The 25,611-nt window shown below is 42.0% G+C and overlaps 3 protein-coding genes across 3 annotated transcripts; 2 read left to right on the top strand and 1 right to left on the bottom strand.

The window, feature by feature from the left end:
* Positions 1-4,882: 4,882 nt before the first annotated feature.
* On the bottom strand, positions 4,883-6,964 carry LOC119742822. Its single transcript, XM_038219004.1, has one exon. The coding sequence runs from the start codon at positions 6,962-6,964 to the stop codon at positions 4,883-4,885; it is 2,082 nt and encodes a 693-aa protein (XP_038074932.1).
* Positions 6,965-14,204: 7,240 nt separating this feature from the next.
* Positions 14,205-17,143, top strand: LOC119742821 (E3 ubiquitin-protein ligase TRIM33-like). The gene is made up of 3 exons (XM_038219002.1): positions 14,205-14,822; positions 14,970-15,659; positions 17,090-17,143. Exons 1-3 carry the CDS (start codon positions 14,205-14,207, stop codon positions 17,141-17,143), a joined length of 1,362 nt encoding a protein of 453 aa, XP_038074930.1.
* A 3,536-nt stretch (positions 17,144-20,679) lies between these two features.
* LOC119742818 (E3 ubiquitin-protein ligase TRIM71-like) lies at positions 20,680-24,419 on the top strand. Its single transcript, XM_038218999.1, has 3 exons — positions 20,680-21,222; positions 21,415-22,064; positions 24,405-24,419. The coding sequence occupies exons 1-3, from the start codon at positions 20,718-20,720 to the stop codon at positions 24,417-24,419; spliced, it is 1,170 nt and encodes a 389-aa protein (XP_038074927.1). The 5' UTR covers positions 20,680-20,717.
* The last annotated feature ends 1,192 nt before the right edge of the window (positions 24,420-25,611 follow it).

Genomic DNA, 25,611 nt, shown 5'->3' with positions numbered 1-25,611 from the left:
AAGGATGTCAATCAACAGGAACAGACTGAAGGTCAGGGGTTAAAAGTCATGTGTCAGGCATGCGATGAGGAAAATGAAGCCATTTCTCGATGTATGGATTGCAAGCATTATCTCTGTCAAGAATGCCTGAAGGCACACAATCGAATGGCAGTACTGACAAAGGGTCATAAGATTGTAGCTTTGACAGAGCTACCTGTTAAGTCCCAAGAAATAACTGCCACTGAACTCAAGAAAGTTCCCAAGTGTTTCAAGCATCCAGATCAAGATCTCTGTCTGTATTGTAACTCATGTGAAGTCCTAATATGCAGGGAATGCACAAACATTGATCACAAAGAATCCATGCATTCTCAGGTCGGCATTGACCAGGCGGTCAGCAGATGTAAACAAGAAGTACATGAATCCGTATCTAAAACAGAAGAGTGCATTCAACGATTCATTTCTGCAAACCCCTCTTCAGGTCTTTCACGTTTCAGACTTGACAAGATGCTGGTAAAAACGTACACTCAAATTTCACAGAAAGCAGAAAAGGAAATTGCCAAAATCAGAGAGAAAGAAAAACAACTGAAAACGGAAGCCAGGGCAATTGCCATTAAACGAGATACAGAATTTGCGTATGCAGAAACGTCTGAGCAGATTGTGGGTAAAGTGAATGAAGTGATGACTACAGCAACGTGCTATGAGATCCTGGAGTCCAAGAAGAAAATGCTGCGGGATTTGAATGAGCAGGTGGAGGTGCAAAAGAGTTTGGATATCAAGCATGGGAAGTCATTCCTTGGCTTTAAGGAGAGTGAAGAGGTTGGTCAGCTTGGGACTCTGCTCTTGGAGGAGAAATGGGAGAGAGATGAGGCCTTTTCACAATCTATTTACAATCCCCAACATCTTGCAGCATACTCCACAAGTGAAATGGTTGTGACATGCAGTAATAAACTGGTTACACTGGATTCAGAGGGGAAGGTGATTTCTACAAAGACCTTCAAACCTGACCCTGATCAACCAAACGAACCCCATGACCCTAATGACATACAGAAAGAAACAGCTCTAGCCATCAATAAGGATGATCAACTTCTGATCCTAGACAATCCTGCAGTCAAGATCTTCAGCAAGGAATACCAGCTCCTTTATCAGTTCCTACCGGGTAAAGAGGCCGGCATGGACGGCACGCCGACGTGCCTGGCAGTGGACAGCAGCAATCTGATAGCAGTGGGTTACGAGGACAAGGAACAGATATCTCTACACAACCCAGATGGTTCCCTCGTCAGAACACTGCCTGCTCCAAAGATTGATACGCGTTTGATCTTCAGCAATAAGCGACTTATTTACATCAACAGTAATGAGGGTGTGCTGATGGCTGTTGACTTACATGGCAACAAACTGTTTACTCAAAGTTGTAGTGATCCTTGTGGGCTGTGTTGTGATGATGCAGGTGATATTTACCTTTCGGCCTCAGATAAAATCTGCCATTTCAGTGCAGATGGCAAGTGCATTGCTTCATGGGACTGTCCGGGTCATCACATATATGATATCACATACACACCTGCACATAAATTAGCAGTTACAGCTACAAGCAGCATATGGCCCTCAGCCATTTACATGTACATGTATCACTTGGTTTAGAGATATCAACCAACATGTAATTGTTCAAGCGATCAAAACAAAAGGCAGGGAATAAAAAAAGAAAAAAATTATACAAAAATGGTATCAAGATATTTTATATTCTCAAAACATCCATGCAAATTATTGATGCTCCATGCATCCATGGACATGTGCAATGTACAGAAACTTTCTGATTGCAACTTCACAAACAGGACAGACTTGAAACACTTTGAGCAGATATGGGATTGTATACATGTACATAGAAAGTTTACATGTGTTATATTACATTTAGTATCTTACACATGTACATCAACCGTGGTCATATGTGCAAATTTATTTGGAGCTTGTACAGTTGTTCAAACTTTCACGTGTTTAAATGGAAGCGCTAGTTTGATAGTTTTTTCCATTTCCCAAAATGACAAAATTTGTCCCAAACTGATAACATCACCTCAGAAATATAACAACAATTTTTTTACATTGGGTGTTCTATGTACATTGTAGGTTGAAGAATAAACTTAATATTTCCAATCAGTCTTGAAAAAAAACCTTGCATGTGTCGCAAGTTCTTCTCTACTTCTACATGTATTGCTTAAAGATATGGTACAAGTGTAAATACTGATCGTGTAACAGTCATTTATATTTCCAACTACCAGTACATGTACCATACTCCACCATTTGTCATGAAAACAGGTTGGAAATTATAGACAAATCCACACGCCCCGCTCCAGGAACTTTTGACCAATCACAGCCATGATTTATGCCGACATAGGTGTGTACAAATTTGTAATGTGCATGCATTCGCATGTATGACATGTGCACGTCTGGCACATGTAATACCGGTATTGAACATAGGAGAGGTGAACGATTTGTTGCCCACATACATGGTGGGCGGTCCCAAATAGAATGGTCTGTTCATCGAGGGTCACCTCCATGAGATGTATGTACTCCATGTTCTTTTCAATAGATCACTTTTTTTGTTAAAACAAATGAGACCAGCTTTATTCTTATTGGACATTCAGAAACACAAACTTCAGTAAGTTAAACTTCACAACCAAGCCTTCGTTGTACATTGCTTCACTGCAGTTTCTATGCACTTTTCTCAAATATTTAGATTGTTTTGTATTATGAATATGAGTAGAGCAGCTAGGACTTGAGAGGCGCACATGCTGTTGCCCTTGTGCGTGGTTGGTGGTAAAGGGTGCCGTTTAAACATTGAAACGATAAACATTCTTAATCCATTTACAATTAATTTTCCAAATGCTTAAACCAAACCCGCATTGTATATGTTTGCTGTATCTGCCCTCGTATGCATTTTACACACAATAAATAATACTAAAGGACCACTTTAAACCATTTTATTTACAAAGCAAAGACAGTCCATTATGAATGATCTTCTTTGTAGATCAGTGTCGATGCTGCCCTTCGTTTGCTGTGCACCATAATTATTTAATGTATATTCTTGTAACCAACATGCTTGAGTGCAAACACTGGTGCAGGTGGCATGCAGCCTGTGTGACGTGGCTAAAGGTTTAAACATTTAAATTGGGCTGAAATAGATTTGCTAAACGTTTCTAAAATAAACGCAAATCATCAAGGGTCAGCTCCATAAGAATGTAACGTTATACCTTGGAATGTTCTATACAAACAATTAGATTTCTTTTGAGACTACAATGTTGATCAGCTTCATTCTTATTGGACATTCGGAAACACTAACTTTAACATCCCAACCAAGCCTTCTTGGTATCTTGGTTTTGCCCGACATTTTAAATTAAATGCCTCTTTTATCTTAACTTTTATACTGCTTTGTATTATGAGCACATGTATGCATTGGAGCCTTTGGTTTTAGTAGTTTGGTCTTCGGTATTTGATCAAGCATTCAATTTGATCAGGCATTTGTAGCCTCAGAATAAAAAAGATGGTTCTCCATTTATTTACCCAAACAGTTTGACTAGTTCTCTCCATCTTGCTGTGGTTTATTTATTGAACCTACATTTCAATGATTGTGTAACATTGTTTTGCACCACTGAAAACAAACCTTTCATTGACAATGATTACCAAAGACATTGGTTATTGCAGATGAGTTGTGATTCATCTTGAGTTTTAACCACTATGGATGGTTACCCAGACCAGTGCTATGGGCCCATGCAACAGACTGCCTATAACATGCACTGGGCCTCTCTGCCGCCCACGAAAAAATGTGAAGAAAATATGATTGGCTTTTCCGCAAAACCTTGCTGAAAAGCCTTTTTTTCTCGGTTTTTTGTTTCTTCTTCATGTTTTCTATCCAAAATCCCATAGACTTTCTACACTTTTTTTTTCTCGCCGGCTTAGACATTGACACGGTGTAAATGTTGTTATTGTCGCCGCTATGTATTTATTCCCGTATTTAATTTTCTTCCCTTGGAGTAACTATTTCCCTTATTAAAAGCCCTTATTTACATGATTTGCAAGTCTAATCTAGTCAGTCCCCGACCAACCCTGCTTAGGAATCTATGGTATGCCATGACGTAATGTTTTTGCTTGCGCCACCCCGGCGTGTGGGAAATTCAAATCCGTTGTGTTCACGCTCCGGACCAACTTACTTCACTTTTCAGTAGCCAACAATTTGTTAGTACTTTTTAACTGAATTTATTTTTTACTTCAATTAATATCATGTTTATTTCTGAACATTTAATTCCCTGTAAGCATTTATCCGTATACTATATTACTAGCGCCTGGCTCTATAATCATGGATACGTGTGTTTTAGTTCATGCCGAAATTCCCCCAAATCAAAGGTGATTTGTGAGTCCACGAGGGGACGATACTTACCTGTTAAACCTTACATTTGCATATTTCTCTAGCCTAAGGCTCCCAATCGCTAGCGTTTTATACCACAGTAAATAGCGCCCTCAGCGCCCAGGCCCTCAGTACCTGTATCAGTCTGGTACCCTCGTCCTCTTTATCTCTATCGCGAGCACTTAGTAATCCCTGCCAGCTGAGCCCCAAGTGGGGAAGGAGGGTGGGAGGTTTAACAGGTAAGTATCGTCCCCTCGTGGACTCACAAATCACCTTTAGTTTGGGGGAGTCCACTTCTGGGACTCTCTTACCTGTTAAACCTTACATTTGCATAGATTAGCACCGTCTATAGGAGGAGGGCTAGGGCGAGGCTGCCATAGGTACTACTGTTCTAAGCACTACCTGAATTAGATTGGTATGTCCCCTCGTGTTCTCACCAAAATTGATAGGTAGACATTACCAAAGTATGTGGAAAAGGACTCACCTACTACAGGTATACGGAGTTCTAGTCGACTAGGTGTTGGAGGCAGTCAACCTGTCCTGATGGTTGGGATGAGATGCCATGGCAGCCGAGAGGGCTACTTGTCCCGCTTGACCTTCTGAACATAGAACGTCCTTCAGGTAGCACGAGACGAAAGTTGATGGCGTTTTCCAAGCAGCTGCCTGTAGAATGTTTGGCAGAGGAACGCCTTTCAAAAATGCCCATGATGTTGTTAATGCTTTTGTGTCATGAGCATGGGCAGTGTTCTCTGAACGTGTAGGCCAATCTGGTACAGAAGAGTTGATTGTCCTAACTATCCATCGGGAGATCGTGTCCCGTGATGCCCCTGAATAAGGCTGAGTTGTCGTAATGAACAACTGGTTGGTCTCACCCCTAAGGGGCTTGGTTAGGGAGCAATACCACTTGAGGGCCCGAACCGGACACCAGAGTTTGTCATCTCTGACTGAAGAGATAGTTTTTATCTCAGGAATAAAAATATCCGATGGTTGGAAAGTTGATGACTGATTCTTGGCCAGGAACATTTTATGAGGAATCAGTCGAACTCCATGTGGTTCCCATCGTACATGACCCTGTTCTATGGTAAGGGCATGCAACTCACTGCGTCTCCTGGCTGTAGCCGCTGCTATCAGGAAAATTGTTTTTAATGTCAAGTTTAGCAGAGAGGCATTAGCAAGGGGCTCATATGGCGGCTTTGTCAATGCCGACAGAACTGACCCCAAGTCCCAAGAAGGGACTAGTCGTTGTTGCGGTGGGCGACTTACAAACATACCCCGGTGTAGATGTTTTAAGAGGATGCTGTTTGAAACTGTTGATCCGTCAGAAAAACCTGTATGAACTGCCGCTATTGCGGAACGGTAGCCTCGAACTGTGGAAACGGAGAGGCCTTGTGTAAACCGTTCCATGAGGAAATCACTGATTTGTCCTACAGATGCTGTGGATGGATCAATAGACTTGTCTCTGCACCATTTATAATAATGTCGTAGTCGGCTATTATATGACTGTCGTGTTGAGGCCCTACGACTTTGGGCAGCAATGGTGGCAGCGTTTGCCGAAAGTCCTGCTGTTCGGAGAGACTGTTCGACAATAGCCAACACGTCAGGTGAAGTGTCTCTGGCTCTGGCAGTAGAATTTTGGAGCGGGGTTGAGCAAGAAGATCTACCCTCTGAGGGAGTATTATTGGTGTGTGAATCAGAAGATTGACTATCCTCTGAAACCAAGGCTGACGAGGCCAGAATGGGGCGATGAGGATTATTTTGCAATGATCCGACTCTATCTTCCTCAGGACCTTCGGAAGGAGAGAGATTGGTGGAAATGCGTATCCGAACATGTTTGTCCAGCTTATGGAAAGGGCGTCCATTGCCCACGCATGGGGATCGGGACTTCGTGCGCAGTATACCGGCAGATGGTTGTTGAGGGCTGATGCAAACAGATCTATGTGCGGGCGATCGAGCCTTTGAAAAATGTTCTGGACTACCGTTGGATGTAGCGTCCATTCTGTCGGGATTATTTTCCCCCTGGAGAGAGCATCTGCCATGAGGTTCAGCTTGCCAGCAATGTGAAGTGCCGTCAACGTTATGTCGTTCGTGGTGCACCACATTAGGAGATCCCAAGTGTGAAGACAAAGCTGAGGGGACCGTGTGCCTCCTTGACGGTTTATGTAGGAGACAACGGTGGAGTTGTCGGACTTTACTAGCACTGCATGACCTTTTATTGTGCGCTGGAAGTGGATCAGTGCTTTTCTGACAGCCAGCAGCTCGAGAACGTTGATATGGAGGACCCTCTCGTCTGGGTTCCAATTCCCCGCAACTGGTTCTGTGCCGAGATGCGCCCCCCAGCCGTGGTTGGAAGCATCCGTTATTAAGGTCATTTTCGGTTTGGTTGGAATGAAAGACAGACCTATGTTGAGGTTGGATGGATTCAGCCACCAACGTAGATGTGGTTGAATATCTTGAACGACTGGTACGAGATGAGTTATTGAATGCAGTTTTGGCCGATAGTGGGCAAGAAGATGGAGCTGAATGGGTCGCATCCTTAGTCTGCACCACGGGACTATGTCCACCATACTTGCCATGAGCCCCAGAAGACGTAACCATGCTATGGCCGGGGCTATTTTGGCAGGCAGAAAAAGTGTTACACACTCTATTAGGTTGTGAATTCTTTCCTGAGTAGGTACAGCTACGCCCTGCAGGAGATCCAACTCGGCCCCTAAATAGACTGGCCGTGTGGAAGGTTCCAGATGAGACTTTTTCTGATTTATCAGAAAACCCAACCGGACTGTTAGTTCTTGCGTTAGTCTGATTGCCCTTAGAGTCTCCTCTCTGGTTGAGCCCACGACGAGCCAATCGTCGAGGTAAACAAAAATCTGAATGTTCCTTTTCCGCAGAATTGATGCAACAGTTTTTGCTATTCTGGTAAACACCTTTGGGGCTGTTGAAAGGCCGAATGGAAGGCAACTGAACTCGTAAGTTTTTCCGTGGTACTGAAACCGAAGGAAGTGAACATGGTCCTTTGAAATTGGGACATGTAGGTATGCATCCTGTAAATCTAGTGAGGATGCCCAAGCTGGTACCGGTAGAGCCTCGAGGACTGTACGCAGCGTCTCCATCCTGAATCTTTTCGGCCGAATATACCTGTTTAAGGGTTTCAGATTCAGTATAGGACACCACTCGCCTGGGTTCTTCTTTGGTGTTAGGAAGAATGACGAGTGGAATCCGTGCCTTATATCTCCCCGTTGAACCAGGTGAATTGCCTGTTTCTGGAGTAGGGTTTGAATTTCGTTTTCCAGTGCAAGGCGTTTTTGCTTGTCTGTTGGAATGGGAGTTGGATGTGGAGTAAAGCCCGATGGGGGTGTGCTTGTGAATTCTAATGCATACCCCTGCCTTATGGTGTCCTGTACCCACTTGTCTTGACAGGAAAGGGCCCAAATCTCTGCGAAATGTCTGAGACGGCCTCCTACTGGCCCTGTGTAGTAGGCCGTGGTAGTTGAATAGTCATTTACGCCAGGATCCCCGGCGGTAGCCTCCATAACTTGATTTAGGCCAGGGAGTGTATGAGGGTCGAAAGGTGCGCTCTCGCGAACCGGTGAATAATAATAATATTAATAATAATATTGGCTATTTATAAAGCGCACGTATCCACCAGGACTGGTGCTCAAGGCGCTACATCATTATTACCCCTGCTCATTGGGCACATGAAACATTCCAAATACCATCTCAGCTCCCTGGGGAGTATACAGCTCGATGCAGCCTGTTAGGCGCAAGGTAGCTAATTCAATCACAATAACCATCTCTGCCCTCACAGGTACCCATTTACTCCTGGGTGGAGAGAAGCAATGAGTGACAAAGTGCCTTGCCCAAGTGCACACGCACCATGACCCCGCCAGGACTCGAACCCACAACCTGCAGCTTTACCCGCAGACCACGAATCAGTGCCCTTAACCACGAGGCCACAGCACTGTACTGGATGGATTTGATTTATCCGGATCCTGTGGACTAGGTTTGGATGTGAAGGCTCGGCCACGCCCACGAAAGGGCTTCAAATTAAGGCTTACGGGGAAACCGCTGGCTACCAGTATTAGCAGGTTGTTTATTCCCCCTAACAGATGTCGTGCTTGCCCTTGTAGGCTTTCGCAGATTTATTTTGTCTGTAGCCTCCAAACGTTTAGCCTCCAAACGTTTGGCCTCGGCCTCCATGGCCTCTTGAAACTTCCCATTGAACAAATCTGTTCCCAAAAGGGGAAGTGATTCAAGGCGTGCCCTTGCTCCCTCTGATGGGAGAAAAATGGCATCCAGAACATTGGCCCTACGAGCTGTAGTAGCACACATGGAAACTCGGACAAACTGGTCCATGCAAATACGGAGACAATCGTCCAAGCAACGAAATGCTAGTTCTGTTGTCTCAGGAGATACTGGAGAGTCTGCTTCACACGGACAGACAAGAAACTCAGACAATAGTTGCAGAAAACAAGACACTCGCAACCCTGCTCGGGATGCTGTGTCAACTTTTGCAAGAGTATCCTCCATTTTATTTCTTTCACGGCTGACAAATGGAGATTTACGTGACGTACGGCCAGTAGAATCGGCCGCGATTTTATCTTTGACTGTATCTGACATAGCCGGGACTGAAAGAAATTCCTCAAAATCAGACCGCGGTACCCGAAACGGCCGTGTATCTCTCTTCGCAAGAGGGCGCCATTTCTTTACCGCCGCTAATGTCTTGATCCGATCGGCACAAGACCGATCAATCAGAAAGACCAGGAAATCCTGAGTCCCGGAATTCAGCCGGGCCGGTACGTTTTTTGTAGGATCGGCGGCCACTTTCATCTGGCGTCGGGTCGTCGGCCGGTGATATGTTGAGCACTCTGACCATGTCTTTCATCAAAACCCGTAATCTTTGGTCAGAAGCAGAAAGAGGTAACGAAATGGCAGACTCGTCATCGGACGAGACGACCGTGGGAAGTTTGGGCATTTCGCCCTCCTCCCGGCACTCGGGCTCAGCGAATTGATCTTTGTGACCCTCAGCTGAAGCCGATTGTTTGTCTACGGCTGCACGGGGACGTGGACGGTTGTCAAAATCCGAAGATAAATTATCGGAGGGAAAAACTGACATCTGATCACCGGACTCATGATCCTGTGAAGGGCTAACAGTAACGGGTTCGTTAACCGAAGTTTGCCCAATCGGTTTAGGAACCAACGATGTTATCGTAGCCGATAATTGCTGGAAACCCTGTAACAACATTTTTTTTATGTTGTTGGATCGAGAGCTCCGGCGACGCGAGCGTCGGGAGCCCGAAGAATAGCTCGAGACGGACTCCACCGAAGAGGAACTGGAGCTATAATAACGGCGCCGGAGTTTCTTGTGATGGCGGTGCTTACCCTTCAAAACCGTATCTCTCCGGCTCCGGTGAGTCCCGGGCGACCCGGTTTCCATCTGGGTCGGATCTGTATCCCGGAAATTACCCGGATCGTCTCGTCTCGGGGGCTAAGGGTGCGGAGGACGTCTGCTCGTCCCCGGTTCGGCCCACTTTCTTACCGCACGCTTTGCCGGAAGACGGGACTAGGGGTCCGGAAGGAGCCACCCTGTTATCCCTCTCCGGGGCACCGGAGGCTAGAGGCCCGGAAGGCATAGCTCCGGACCCGGCGGCGTGGTCCGATTTTTTGCTTTTCTTTTTACCGGGAGTAGGGGCTAGAGGCCCGGCAGGCGTAGCCCTATTCCCTGCACCCGGTGTACCGGAGGCCAGAGGCCCGGAAAGCGTGTCTCCGGTACATGGGTGGCTTGGTCGGTTGCTGTCTGAAGTACGTATGGGGACTGGAGGCCCGGAAGGCGCAGCCCCAGCGTATTTGGTATTCTTAGCGGGGGCCAGAGGCCCGGAAAGCGTGTCCCCGGTGTAAAGGTGTACCCAATTTTTTTTTGGTCGATCGTTTGCGTTGTGATGACCCGGGAGAATTACTCACGGCCGAGTCCACCGATGGCGACCGTGAATTAAGCCAAGCCGAAACTGCGTCCCACTCGTCTTCTCCCCAAGTATGGCATACCTCGCAGGTATTTTCTGGGGTGCATGAACGGCAACGTGGGCATAAATCATGAGCGTCCACACGTGCCCGGGGTTTAATGTGGCGACAAGCGCCGCACGTAACAAAATTGGGCGGGGTAATGCCGTGCTTAATCTTGCGTGACTCCGCCATGATTCTACAACGAAACGATAGAACTGGTGATTTTCCAGTAACGAAAACGGCAAAGAAAATATCTAAGGAGTGGTATTTTTCTTCACAAGAAATGAAAAGACGACACACACTTTGTGTACAACTAATTTTAATGTTACTTTAATCAATACTTAGCGATATACGGAAGAAAAAGGCAAATCCTTCGAGAGCTTAAGAAATCTACGTCTCACTCGTGTGAGCGCTAGAGAAAAAGAGGACGAGGGTACCAGACTGATACAGGTACTGAGGGCCTGGGCGCTGAGGGCGCTATTTACTGTGGTATAAAACGCTAGCGATTGGCAGCCTTAGGCTAGAGAAATATGCAAATGTAAGGTTTAACAGGTAAGAGAGTCCCAGAAGTGGACACCTAAGATTCCTTAGAGCCAACGCCCATATTTTATAGGCCTTCACCCCAGTATATGGAAATAGAAAGTACAGATTTTTGGGGATGTCAATTTATTATATAATTTATATCTGTGAATTATATTTCATTGTGGTATGTTTATTTATTTGCTATTCACATTATTTTGTACAGCACCCCAGAATGCCGCCGTAAATCCCTGATCACCCAACAACTGTTTAAACCATATACCTCACTGTGTGCTGATGATTCCTTACCCGGGGAACAATTGTAAGTTTAATATCAGTGGGTTTCTTTATTTAAATAATTCATTGGATTAATTGTATTTTATTAAAATTAATTGTTGACTCCTCCGCAACCGAGTATATTGTCGATAAGGTGCTGCCCGTTCACAATTGGTCTAATATTCTCTCTAAACCTATTGATGTAATTGTTTAATCGTGTATTTTGATGTTTATGTGATTGTATTATTTAATATGAATTTTTGTATTTTCCTTTAGTTTTCACCTGCATCAGGGGTATGCAAATAAAATGGGGTCCAGAATTCAAAACAGACTTCCAGTCTCGTTCTTCAGCGGTGCTTACAGTGACAAATGCTACGTCCGAATGACATTTTTGCTCATATTTTTGGCACATTCAATGATTTAAAACTTTCTGCAGTAGTGAAACACCCAACAACAAATATTATTTAGAGCAACTGCTAGCAAGGCATTCATACTGGAATAACCCATCAAGGTTATCCTCATAAACTTTTTATAAACTGTAATACACCGATCCATGATCTGCCTACATGTACATGCACCAGAGCAGCCCGGTACAATGTACAAGTACAGGACACCTAAGGGCCCAATTACATAGAGCTGCTCAAGCATCAAATTTGCTTCAGCACAAAAAAAACCTTGTTTAATATAATCATGTTACCGGTCAAAACTCCATGCGATGTACATTGCTTGTGGCTGGTATTTAGCTGTTGTTTACTTAGCATAACAATCGCATGGAGTTCGGTGGGTAACGTGATTATATTAAGCAACATTTTTGTGCTTAAGCAAATTTTGGGCCTAACCTGGCACTATGAAATTGGGCCTAGCTTGAGGTCAGAGATGTCACATAAAAAGCTATTCATAAAAACCTGGGAATTGTGTTCATGAGGAAATAGTTCAACATTTACAGCGACAGCCGTTGCTGTACACTTGACTGTGGTAGCGAGGCACTATTCAGTAATATTGGACAATGCGTGAACAAAACATACAGTCGTGCTGTTGTAGTATACAAGGGCCTACAAAGCCCTACATGTACAAGAAGGGTGTGGCTGAGTCTGCTGACAGACTGTATGCAGGAAAAAACCTCAAACTGTACCCATAAAACGGCTACATTGTAGGTAAGTGGAGGATGAGCAATAATGTTCATGAGGAAACAGTTCAATTGCGACATCGCAATGAAAGCTGTTACAACTCAGTAAAGTGAACTTGACTGTGGTAGTGAGGCACTATACAACGTGAACAACACGTACAGTACAGCAGTGAGCACTGTTGTAGTCCATGTAGCAGTACATGTAGAGTGTGGCTGATTCTGCTGACAGACTGTATACATAAAGGGGGGAAAAGTTTTGAACTCGACCCATAAAACGGCTACATTGTAGGTAAGTGGAGGATGATAATCAAGCTAGCACAGGAGAAATACAGCACCATGGGACCCTAATGGAATAAGCCAATGTAATTAGCTTTTGGGGCCCTGTATCCCATGCAGACACAATGGATTGTCCTTTGATTCTTTCTGACTGTCCTATCTCTATCTTCTGGCAAACTTAAATTCTTGATCCACAACACTATCTATTGGACAATCCGTGTACACAACATACAGTTGTGATGTTGTAGTAATAGTAGGGTGTGGCTGATACTGCTGACAGACTGCATGCAGGAAACGACTTCAAACTGTACCCATAAACAGGCCTGTTGAACTTGTAGGTAGGTGGACGATGTTATGGGAATATACATTTGCCTTTGCTGTAATTTTCAGAAACGGATGGATTTTGGGAGTTAGTGTTTTATAGCAGATATTGTTACATTGACTTGTTTGCTGTTTTGGGTTTGTAGATGCTGGAAAAACCAAGAAAAACAATCATGTTTTTGCAGTCTGGTTCCCTGATGTCACTTAAATTGAAATGGAGCAATTCATAGAGGTCGGGGAATTGTAAGGTCGGGGAACCAGTCTAGAAGGCTTGGACCCGTTCATAGATGTGTGATCGATTGCAAACAATATTCAGACTAAACATGGTATCTGGGCAGTAATTGATTTTTCTTCCAATTTGAAATTGATACAAAAATACCACTATTCTTGAAAATGTCAGCACACCAGGTGCCATGATTTTACAGGATGCTTTGGACTGTCATTCACTAACAGTCTAGTAAGGTATTTCATAATAATTTGGATGTTTTGTTTTTTGATGTTTGCAAATGTTGTACCGTATGCAGCCGCACAGGGGAATATAATAAATAGCACCATGACAGACTGCATTATGCTCTCATGTATCCAAGAAGAAGAAATCTTGACTGTCATGATGTTCTTTGATTATTTACCTTCATATTGTTATATGCATGTATGTTTTTGATTTCATCTGCATAAAATTGAAGTGATTTAAATACATATTTACATCTACATGTATGCAAACTGTTAGTGAACTACAGTGGAACGCCGTTATACCGAACACCGCTATACCAAACATTCGGCTATACCGAACATCATCCTTGGCTCCCGGTTTTAATGTACAACATCTACCGAGCATTGTTGTTGAAAAAAGTCAATAGATTAACAAAAAATCTACCGGTTGTACATGAAACACTATTTGGACCCCTTTTAATTCCCGAACATCGAACGACCCATAGTAACATTGTGTGTGAATGTCGACAAGCGACAGATGGCTATTATTTCCCCAAGGAATAAAATTAAGGGAAAACCACCCGGCCCAAGGAATAAAAGGGAAAACCACCCGTTGCTAAAGTTTAGAGGACTCCTCCTGCGGCTGCGGGATGTGAGAAATGCCAGTTCACTATTGGTCAAAAGAGGGAACCAGCAGTTCAAAATCACTATACCGAACGATCGTCACTATGAACACTTTCTGTGGATCCAACAATGTTCATTGTAACGGTGTTCCACTGTATACTGAACATTAGTCCATCTATATTCATGCAGTATCTTATAGTACATGCATAAGTTGAAAGTTTGTTTTTCTTTCCACTCTTATATGGTACATGTAGAGTACAACTGAGCAAGATGGCAGAGGGAGGTGTGACAGATCTAGTCTTGGATGAGACCCAGAAGGAACTTCAAGAATGTCCTATCTGTTACACTGAGTACAAGGATCCTAGGAAGCTAGACTGCTCACACAGCTTCTGCCTGAAATGTCTGCAAGAACTCAAACTGACACAAAATAAGGACGACAAGAATATCGTCTGTCCGTTGTGTCGAAAGGAAACTGCCCTGACTGAAGCTGGCGTGGACATGCTACCTGGAGGATCAAAGGATGTTAATCAACAGGAACAGACTGAAGGTCAGGGGTTAAAAGTCATGTGTCAGGCATGTGATGAGGCGGAGAACGAAGCTATTTCTCGATGCATGGATTGCAAGCATTATCTCTGTCAAGAATGCCAGAAGGCGCATAATCGATTTGCAGCACTGAAGAGTCACAAGATTGTAGCTTTGACAGAGCTACCTGTTGAGCCCGAAGAAATAACTGAGGATACTGAACTCAAGAAAGTTCCCAAGTGTCGCGAGCACCCAGATCAAGATCTCTGTCTGTATTGTAACACATGTGAAGTCCTCATATGCAATGAATGCACAAACATTGACCACAAAGGATCCATACATTCTCACGTCAGCATCGACCAGGCGGTTAGCAGATGTAAACAAGAAGTACATGAATCCGTAGCTAAAACAGAAGAGTGCATAAAAAAATTCATTTCTGCAACCCCTTCTTCAGGTCATTCACGTTACAGACTTGACAAGATGCTGGTAAAAACGTACTCTCAAATTTCACAGAAAGCAGAAAAGGAAATTGCCAAAATCAGAGAGAAAGAACAACAACTCAAAATGGAGGCCAGGGACATTGCCACTAAACGAGAGAAACAATTTGCATATGCGGTAACGTCTGAGAAGATTCTGGGTAAAGTGAATAAAGTGATGACTACAGCAACGTGCTATGAGATCCTGGAGAACAAAAAGAAAATGCTGCGGGATTTGAATGAGCAGGTGGAGGTGCATAAGAGTTTGGATATCAAGCATGGGAAGTCATTCCTTGGCTTTAAGGAGAGTAAAGAGGATGGTCAGTTTGGGACTCTGCTCTTGGAGGAGAAATGGGAGACAGATGTGGCCTTTTCAGAATATGTGCAAGGTAGAGACTATCGACATATAGCAGCATACTCCACAAGTGAAATTGCTGTGGTACAGAGTGATAAATTGCTAACATTGGGTATAAAAGGGAAGGTGATTTCTACAAAGACCTACAAACCTGACCCTGATAAACCAAACGAACCCCATGACCCTAATGACATACAGAAAGCAACAGCTCTAGCCATCAACAAGGATGATCAACTTCTGATCCTAGACAATCCTGCAGTCAAGATCTTCAACAAGGAATACCAGCTCCTTCATCAGTTCCTACCGGGTAAAGAGGCCGGCGTGGATGGAATGCCGACGTGCCTGGCAGTGGACAGCAGCAATCTGATAGCAGTGGGTTACAAGGACAAGGAACAGATATCTCTACACAACCCAGATGGTTCCCTCGTCAGAACACTGCCTGCTCCAAAGATTGGTACATATTTGAAGTTCAGCAACAAGCGGCTTATTTACACCAAGAGCAATGAGGGTTGGCTGATGGCTGTTGACTTACATGGCAACAAACTGTTTACTCAAAGTTGTAGTGATCCTCGTGGGCTGTGTTGTGATGATGCAGGTGATATTTACCTTTCGGCCTCAGATAAAATCTGCCATTTTAGTGCAGATGGCAAGTGCATTGCTTCATGGGACTGTCGGGGTGGTTCTGATATCACATACACACCTGCACATAAATTAGCAGTTAAATGTACATTACGGAGGAACTGGTACAGTGGGGTTGCTGTGTACATGTGCATGTATCACTTGGTTTAGAGATATCAACCAACATGTAATTGTTCAAACGATCAAAACAAAAGGCAGGGAATAAAAAAAGAAAAAATATACAAAAATGGTATCAAGACATTTTATCTACAAAACACCCATGAAAATTATTGATGCTCCATGCATCCATGGACGTGTGCAATGTACAGAAGCTTTCTGATTGCAACTTCACAAACAGGACAGACTTGAACACTTTGAGCAGATATGGGATTGTATACATGTACATGTACATAGAAAGATTACATGTGTTATATCACATTCAGTATCTTACACATGTACATCAACCGTAGTCATATGTGCAAACATATTTGGAGCTTGTACAGTTGTACATACATCCATGTTTTTTTAAAATGGAAGCGCTAGTTTGATTTTTTTTCTAAACTTCCCATTTCCCAAAATGACAAAATTTGTCCCAAACTGATAACATCGCCTCAGAAATACAACTATAAATGTTTTACATGAGGTGTTCTATGTACATTGTAGGTTGAATTTTTTTTTAAATATTTCCAATTAGTCTAGAAAAAAAACCGCATGTGTCGCAAGTTCTTCTCTACTGAGCTACATGTATTGCTTAAAGATATGGTACAAGTGTAAATACTGATCGTGCAACATTCATTTATATTTCCAGCTACCAGTACATGTACCATACTCCACCATTTGTCATGAAAACAGATGGGAAATTATAGACAAATCCACACGCCCCGCTCCAGGAAGTTTTGACCAATCACAGCCATGATTTATGCCCGACATAGGTGTGTACAAATTTGTCATGTGCATGCATTGGCATGTATGACATGTGTACGTCTGGCACATGTAATACCGGTATTGAACATAGGAGAGGTGAACGATTTGTTGCCCACATACATGGTGGGCGCTGCCAAATAGAATGGTCTGTTCATCGAGGGCTATCTCCATGAGACGAAGTATGTACTCCATGTTCTTTACAATAGATCCCTTTTTTGTTTAAACAATTGAGACCAGCTTTATTCTTATTGGACTTTCAGAAACACAATCTTCAGCAAGATAAACTTCCCAACCAAGCCTTCTTTGTAACTTAATTGGTTCACTGTAGTTTCTATGCACTTTTCTCAAATATTGAGACTGTTTTGTATTATGAATATGAGTAGAGCAGCTAGGACATGAGAGGCGCACATGCTGTTGCCCTTGTGCATGGTTGGTGGTAAAGGGTGCCATTTAAACATTGAAATGATAAACATTCTTAATCCATTTACAATTAATTTTCCAAAATGTTTAAACCAAACCCGCACTGAATATGTTTGCTGTATCTGCCCTGGTATGCATTTCACACACAATTAATAATACTAAAGGACACCTTTAAACCATTTTATATACAAAGCAAAAGACAGTCCATTATGAATGATCTTCTTTGCAGATCAGTGTCGATGCTGCCCTTCGTTTGCTGTGCACCATAATTATTTAATGTATATTCTTGTAACTAACATGCTTGAGTGCAAACACTGGTGCAGGCGGCACGCAGCCTGTGTGACGTGGCTAAAGGTTTAAACGTTTAAATTGGGCTGAAATAGATTTGCTAAACGTTTACAAAATAAATGCAAATCATCGAGGGCCAGCTCCATAAGAATTTATCGTTATACCTTGGAATGTTCTATACAAACGATTACATTTCTTTTCAGACTACACTGTAGATCAGCTGCATTCTTATAGGAGATTCGGAAACACTAAATTTAACTTCCCAACCAAGCCTTCTTTGTATCTTGGTTTTGCCCAACATTTTAAATTAAATGCCCCTTTTATCTTAAGTTTTATACTGCTTTGTATTACGAGCATATGTATGCATCATATCGAGCCTTTCATTTTAGTAGTTTGGTCTTGGATAATTGACCAGGCATTCAACTTGGCATTTGTAACCTAGCAGCTCAGAATAAACGATGGTTCTCCATTTATTTACCCAAACAGTTTGACTAGTTCTCTCCTTCTTGCTGTGGTTTATTTATTTCACCTGCATTTCAATGACTGTATAACATTAATTTGCACCATTGAAAACAAACCTTTCATTGACAATGATGTTACCAAAAACATTGGTTATTGCAGATGAGTTGTGTTTCATCTTGAGTTTTAACCACTATGGATGGTTACCCAGACCAGTGCTATGGGCCCATGTAACAGACTGCCTATAACATGCACTGGGCCTCTCTGCGGCCCACGAAAAAATGTGTAGAAAATCTGATTGGCTTTTCCGCAAAACCTTGCGGAAAAGCCTTTTTTTCTGTATTTTAAAAATTATTCTTCATGTTTTCTATCCCAAATCCCCTAGTTTTTCTGCAAGTTTTTTTTCCACCGGCTTAGACATTGACACGGTGTTAATGTTGTTATCATCGCCACTTTGTATTTATTCAATTATTTAATTTTCTTCCATTGGAGTAACTATTTCCCTTATTTAAAGCCCTTATTTACATAATTTGCAAGTCTAATCTAGTCAGTCCCAGACGAACCCTGTTTAGGAATCTATGGTATGCCATGACGTAATGTTTTTGCTTGCACCACCCCGGTGTGCGGGAAATTCAAATCAGTTGCGTTCACGCTCCGGACCAACTCACTTCACTTTTCGGTAGCCAACAATTTGTAAGTATTTTTTTACTTTGGTTTATTTTTTACTTCAATTAATATCATGTTTATGTCTGAACATTTAATTCCCTGTAAGCATTTATCCATATACTATATTACTAGCGCCTGGCTGGATAATCATGGATACGTGTGTTTTAGTTCATGCAGAAATTCCTTAGAGCCAACGCCCTTATTTTATAGGCCTTCACCCCGGTACATGGAAACAGAAAGTACAGATTTTTGGGGATATCAATTTATTATATAATTTATATCTGTGAATTATATTTCATTGTGGTATGTTTATTTATTTGCTATTCACATTATTATGTACAGCACCCCAGAATGCCGCCGTAAATCCCTGAACACCCAACAACAGTTTAACCTGTATACCTCACTGTGTGCCGATGGTTCTTTACCCGGGGAATGATTGTCAGTTTAATATCAGTGGGTTTCTTTATTTAAATAATTCATTGGATTAATTGTATTTCATTAAAATGAATTGTTGACTCCTCCGCAACCGAGTATATATTGTCGATAAGGTGCTGCCCGTTCACAATTGGTCTAATATTCTCTCTAAACCTATTGATGTAATTGTTTAATCGTGTATTTTGATGTTTATATGATTGTATTATTTAATATGAATTTTTGTATTTTCCTTTAGTTTTCACCTGCATCAGCGGTATGCAAATAAAATGGGGTAAAGAACTCAAACAGACTTCCAGTCTAGTTCTTCAGCTGTGCATACAAGACAAGTGTTACGTCCGAATGACATTTTTGCTCATATTTTTGGCACATTGAAATGATTTCAAACTTTCTGCAGTAGTGAAACACCCCACAACAAATATTATGTAGAGCAACTACAAGCAAGGCATTCATACTGCTCATAATATGGTCATATATGTCACACATTGTTTACCAACCCGGTGGAATAACCCATACAGATTATCATCATAAACTTTTTATAAATTATAATAAACCGATCCCTCTGCCTACATGCACACGAGCAGCCGGGTACAAAGTACAAGTACCACTGAACACCTAGCCACAACCAACAACAATATGCTTGAGGTCAGAGGTTTCTCATGAAAAGCTATTCATAAAAGCCTGGGAATTTCCCATATGAGAAATTGTGTTGTCATGACGAAACAGTTTTGGCGTCATAACGACAGCCGTTGCTGTGCACTTGACTGTGGTAGCGAGGCACTATTCAGTATTGGACAATCCGTGTACACAACATACAGTCGTGCTGTTGTAGTAGGGTGTGGCTGATACTGCTGACAGACTGCATGCAGGAAACGACTTCAAACTGTACCCATAAACAGGCCTGTTGAACTTGTAGGTAGGTGGACAATGTTATGGGAATATACATTTGCCTTTGCTGTAATTTTCAGAAATGGATGGATTTTGGGAGTTAGTATTTTACAGCAAATATTGTTACACTGACTTGTTTGATGTTTTGGGTTTGTAGATGCTAGAAAAACCAAGAAAAACAATCATGTTCTTGCAGTCTGGTTCCCTGACGCCATTTAAATTGAAATGAAGCAATTTATAGACCCATAGTTACATCGTGTATGAATGTCGACAAGCTACAGATGGCTATTATTTCCCCAAGGAATAAAATTAAGGGAAAACCACCCGGCCCAAGGAATAAATAGGAAAACCGACTGTTGCTAAAATTTCGTGATGACTCCTCGTGCGGCCGCGGGATGTGAGAAATGCCAGTTCACTATTGGTCAAAAGAGGGTACCAGTAGTTCAAAATCACTATATAGAAGGATCATTATTACGAACACTTTCTGTGGATCCAATGATGTTCATTATAGCGGCGTTCCACTGTATACTTAACATGAGTCAGTCTATAATTATACAGCATCTTGTAGTATGCATATTAGTTGAAAGCTCGTTTTTCTTTCCACTCTTATATGGTACATGTAGAGTCCAACTGAGCAAGATGGCAGTAGGAGGTGTGACCGATCTAGTCTTGGATGAGACTCAGAAGGAACTTCAAGAATGTCCTATCTGTTACACCGAGTACAAGGATCCTAGGATGCTAGACTGCTCACACAGCTTCTGCCTGAAATGTCTGCAAGAACTCAGACTGACACAAAATAAGGACGACAAGAGTATTGTCTGTCCGTTGTGTCGAAAGGAAACTGCCCTGACTGAAGCCGGCGTGGACATGCTACCTGGAGGTTCAAAGTATGTCAATCAACAGGAACAGACTGAAGGTCAGGGGTTAAAAGTCATGTGTCAGGCATGTGATGAGGAGAACGAAGCCATTTCTCGATGCATTGATTGCAAGCATTATCTCTGTCAAGAATGCCTGAAGGCACACAATCGATTGGCATCACTGAGGGCTCACAAGATTGTAGACTTGACCGAGCTACCTGTTGACTCCCAAGAAGTAACAGAGGACACTGAACTCAAGAAAGTTCCCAAGTGTTTCAAGCATCCAGATCAAGATCTCTGTCTGTATTGTAACACATGTGATGTCCTCATATGCAATGAATGCACAAACATTGACCACAAAGAATCCATGCATTCTTATGAAGGTATTGACGAGGCATTCAATAAATGTAAAAAAGAAGTAACAGAATCCGTATCTAAAACAGAAGAATGCATTCAAAAATTTGTTTCTGCCAACCCCTCTTCAGGTCATTCACGCTACCGACTTGACAAGATGCTGGCAAAAACTTACTCTCAAATTTCACAGAAAGCAGAAAAGGAAATTACCAAAATCAGAGAGAAAGAAAAACAACTCAAACTGGAGGCCAGGGCCATTGCCACCAAACGAGATAAACAATTTGCATATGCGGTAACGTCTGAGAAGATTCTGGGTGAAGTGAATGAAGCGATGACTACAGCAACGTGCTATGAGATCCTGAAGTCCAGGAAGAAAATGCTGCGGGATTTGAATGAGAAGGTGGAGGTGCATAAGAGTTTGGATATCAAGCATGGGAAGTCATTCCTTGGCTTTAAGGAGAGTAAAGAGGATGGTCAGCTTGGGACTCTGCTCTTGGAGGAGAAATGGGAGAGAGATGAGGCCTTTGCAAGAGTGTACAGCACAAACCATATTGCAGCATACTCCACAAGTGAAATGGTCGTGGCACACAATGGTAAACTGCGTACATTGGATCCAGCGGGGAAGTTGATATCTGCAAAGACCAACAAACCTGACCCTGATAAACCAAACGAACCCCATGACCCTAATGACATACAGAAAGCAACAGCTCTAGCCATCAACAAGGATGATCAACTTCTGATCCTAGACAATCCTGCAGTCAAGTTCTTCACCAAGGAATACCAACTCCTTCATCAGTTCCTACCGGGTAAAGAGGCCGGCGTGGATGGCACACCGACATGCCTGGCAGTGGACAGCAGCAATCTGATAGCAGTGGGTTACATGGACAAGGAACAGATATCTCTACACAACCCAGATGGTTCCCTCGTCAGAACACTGCCTGCTCCAAAGATTGATACGCGTTTGATCTTCAGCAACAAGCGGCTTATTTACACCAACAGCAAGGAGGGTTTGCTGATGGCTGTTGACTTACATGGCAACAAACTGTTTACTCAAAGTTGTAGTGGTCCTGAGGGGCTGTGTTGTGATGATGCAGGTGATATTTACCTTTTGGTCTTAAATCAAATCTGCCATTTGAGTGCAGATGGCAAGTTCATTGCTTCATGGGACTGTCAGGGTGGTTCTGATATCACATACACACCTGCACACAAATTAGCAGTTACAGAAAGGTGGTACAGTTACATGTACATGTATCACTTGGTTTAGAGATATCAACCAAAATGTAATTGTTCAAGCAATCAAAACAAAAGGCAGGGAATAAAAAAGAAAAAAATATACGAAAATGGTATCAAGACATTATATATCTACAAAACATCCATGAAAATTATTGATGCTCCATGCATCCATGGACATGTGCAATGTACAGAAACTTTCTGATTGCAACTTCACAAACGGGACAGACTTGAACACTTTGAGCAGGATATGGGATTGTATACATGTACATAGAAAGTTTACATGTGTTATATTACATTTAGTATCTTACACATGTACATCAACCGTAGTCATATGTGCAAACTTATTTCGAGATTGTACAGTTGTACATACTTCCATGTGTTTAAATGGGATTTTGATTTTGTTTTTAAAATTACCCATTTCTCAAAATGACAAAATTGGTCCCAAACTGATAACACCACCTCAGAAATATAACAACAATTTTTTTACATGAGGTGTTCTATGTGCATTGTAGGTTGAAAAATAAACTTAATATTTCCAATCAGTCTTGAAAAAAAAACCCACATGTGTTGCAAGTTCTTCTCTACTTCTACATGTATTGCTTAAAGATACGGTACAAGTGTAAATACTGATCGCGCAACATTCATTTATATTTCCAGCTACCAGTACATGTACCATACTCGCCACCATTTTTCATGAAAACAGGTGGGCAATAGACTGATCCACACACCCCGCTCCAGGAAGTTTTGACCAATCACAACCATGATTTATGCCCGACATAGGTGTGTACACATTTTGTAATGTGCATGCATTCGCATGTATGACATGTGCACGTCTGGCACATGTAATACCGGTATTGAACATAGGAGAGGTGAACGATTTGTTGCCCACATACATGTACATGGTGGGCGGTGCCAAATAGAATGGTCTATTCATCGAGGGTCATCTCCATGAGACGAAGTATGTACTCCATATGTTCTTTTCAATAGATCCCCTTTTTTTTGTTTAAACAAATGAGACCATCTTTATTCTTATTGGACATTCAGAAACACAAACTTCAGCAAGATAAACTTCCCAACCAAGCCTTCTTTGTAACTTGCTTCACTGCAGTTTCTATACACTTTTCTCAAATATTTAGAATGTTTTTTATTATGAATATGAGTAGAGTAGCTAGGACATGAGAGGCACACATGCTGTTGCCCTTGTGCATGGTTGGTGGTAAAGGGTGCCGTTTAAACATTTAAATGATAAACATTCTTAATCCATTTACAATTAATTTTCCAAGATGTTTAAACCAAACCCGCATTGAATATGTGTTTGCTGTATCTGCCCGCGTATGCATTTCACACACAATTAATGATACTAAAGGACACCTTTAAACCATTTTATTTACAAAGCAAAAGACAGTCCATTATGAAAGATCTTCTTTGTAGATCAGTGTCGATGCTGCCCTTCGTTTGCTGTGCACCATAATTATTTAATGTATATTCTTGTATACTAACATGCTTGAGTGCAAACACTGGTGCAGGTGGCATGCAGCCTGTGTGACGTGGCTAAAGGTTTAAACGTTTAAATTGGGCTGAAATAGATTTGCTAAGCGTTTCCAAAATAAACGCAAATCATGGAGGGCCAGCTCCATAAGCATTGTACCGATATATACCTTGGAATGTTCTATACAAGTGGTTAAATTTCTTTTGAGACTACAATGTACATGTAGATCAGCTTTATTCTTATTGGAGATTCGGAAACACTAACTTTAACTTCCCACCCAAGCCCTCTTTGTATCTTGGTTTTGCCCAACATTTTCAATTAAATGCCCCTTTTATCTTAACTTTTATACTGCTTTGTATTATAAGCACATGTATGCATTGGAGCCAATGGTTTTAGTAGTTTGGTCTTGGGTATTTGATCAAGTATTCAACTTGATCAGGCATTTGTAGCCTGAGAATGAAAATGATGGTTCTCCATTTATTTACCCAGGAACAGTGTGACTAGTTCTCTCCTTCTTGCTGTGGTTTATTTATTTAACCTGCATTTCAATGATTGTGTTACATTGTTTTGCATCACTGAAAACAAACCTTTCATTGACAATGATTACCAAAGACATTGGTTATTGCAGATGAGTTCTGTTTCATCTTGAGTTTTAACCACTATGGATGGTTACCCAGACCAGTGCTATGGGCCCATGTAACAGACTGCCTATAACATGCACTGGGCCTCTCTGCCACACACAAAAAAAATGTGTGGAAAATCTGATTGGCTTTTCCGCAAAACCTTGGGGAATTAAAAGCCTTTGTTGCTGTACTTGTTATTATTTTTTTATCTTCTTCATGTTTTTCTATTCCAAATCCCATAGACTTTCTACACGTTTTTTTTTTCTTGCCGGCATTGACATTGACACGGTATCAATGTTCTGTCCGAAATGACATTTTGGCTCATATCTTTGGCAAAATACATTCCAATGACTTAAAACTTTCTGCAGTAGTGAAACACCCAACAACAAATATTATGTAGAGCAACTGCAAGCAAGGCATTCATGCTTTTCATAATATGGTCATATGTGACACATTGTTTCCCAACCCGGTGGAATATAACCCATACAGGTTATCCTCATCAACTTTTTATAAACTGTAATACACCGATCCATGATCTGCCTACAGTACATGCACAAGAGCAGCCGGGTATAATGTACAAGTACAGGACACCTAAGGGCCCAATTACATAGAGTTGCTTAAGCATACAATTTGCTTAAGCACAAAAAACCTTGTTTAATATAATCATGTTACTGGCCAAAACTCCATGCGATGTACATTGCTTGTGACTGGTATTTAGCTGTTCTTTACTTAGCATAACAATCGCATGGAGTTTCAGTGGGTAACATGATTATATTGAGCAACGTTTTTGTGCTTAAGCAAATTTTGTGCTTAAGCGGCTCTATGAAATTGGGCCATATAGCCACAACCAACAACAATATGCTGGAGGTCAGAGATGTGTCATAAAAAGCTATTCATAAAAACCTGGGAATTGTGTTCATGAGGAAATAGTTCAACGTTTACATGTACGTCACAACGACAGCAGTTGCTGTGCACTTGACTGTGGTAGCGAGGCACTATTCAGTAATATTGGACAATGCGTGAACAAAACATACAGTCGTGCTGTTGTAGTATACATGGGCCTTACTGTACAA

The sequence above is a fragment of the Patiria miniata genome, unplaced genomic scaffold (assembly GCF_015706575.1).
Source record: "Patiria miniata isolate m_02_andy unplaced genomic scaffold, ASM1570657v1 HiC_scaffold_6, whole genome shotgun sequence".
In the NCBI taxonomy this organism is placed as follows: Eukaryota; Metazoa; Echinodermata; class Asteroidea; order Valvatida; family Asterinidae; genus Patiria; species Patiria miniata.
This window is presented reverse-complemented; position numbering and strand designations above follow the sequence as displayed.

Excerpts from the sequence above, each read along its gene's own strand:
- LOC119742818 (XM_038218999.1), top strand. The coding sequence starts at position 20,718 with ATGCTAGACTGCTCACACAGCTTCTGCCTGAAATGTCTGCAAGAACTC. Across the intron at positions 21,223-21,414 it reads ATCCATGCATTCTTATGAAG|AGAAAGAAAAACAACTCAAA; the intron begins GTATTGACGAGG and ends CCAAAATCAGAG.
- LOC119742822 (XM_038219004.1), bottom strand. The coding sequence starts at position 6,964 with ATGGTTACGTCTTCTGGGGCTCATGGCAAGTATGGTGGACATAGTCCC.
- LOC119742821 (XM_038219002.1), top strand. The coding sequence starts at position 14,205 with ATGGCAGAGGGAGGTGTGACAGATCTAGTCTTGGATGAGACCCAGAAG. Across the intron at positions 14,823-14,969 it reads ACGTCAGCATCGACCAGGCG|AAAGCAGAAAAGGAAATTGC; the intron begins GTTAGCAGATGT and ends CAAATTTCACAG. Across the intron at positions 15,660-17,089 it reads ACAGCAGCAATCTGATAGCA|AAACACAATCTTCAGCAAGA; the intron begins GTGGGTTACAAG and ends TTGGACTTTCAG.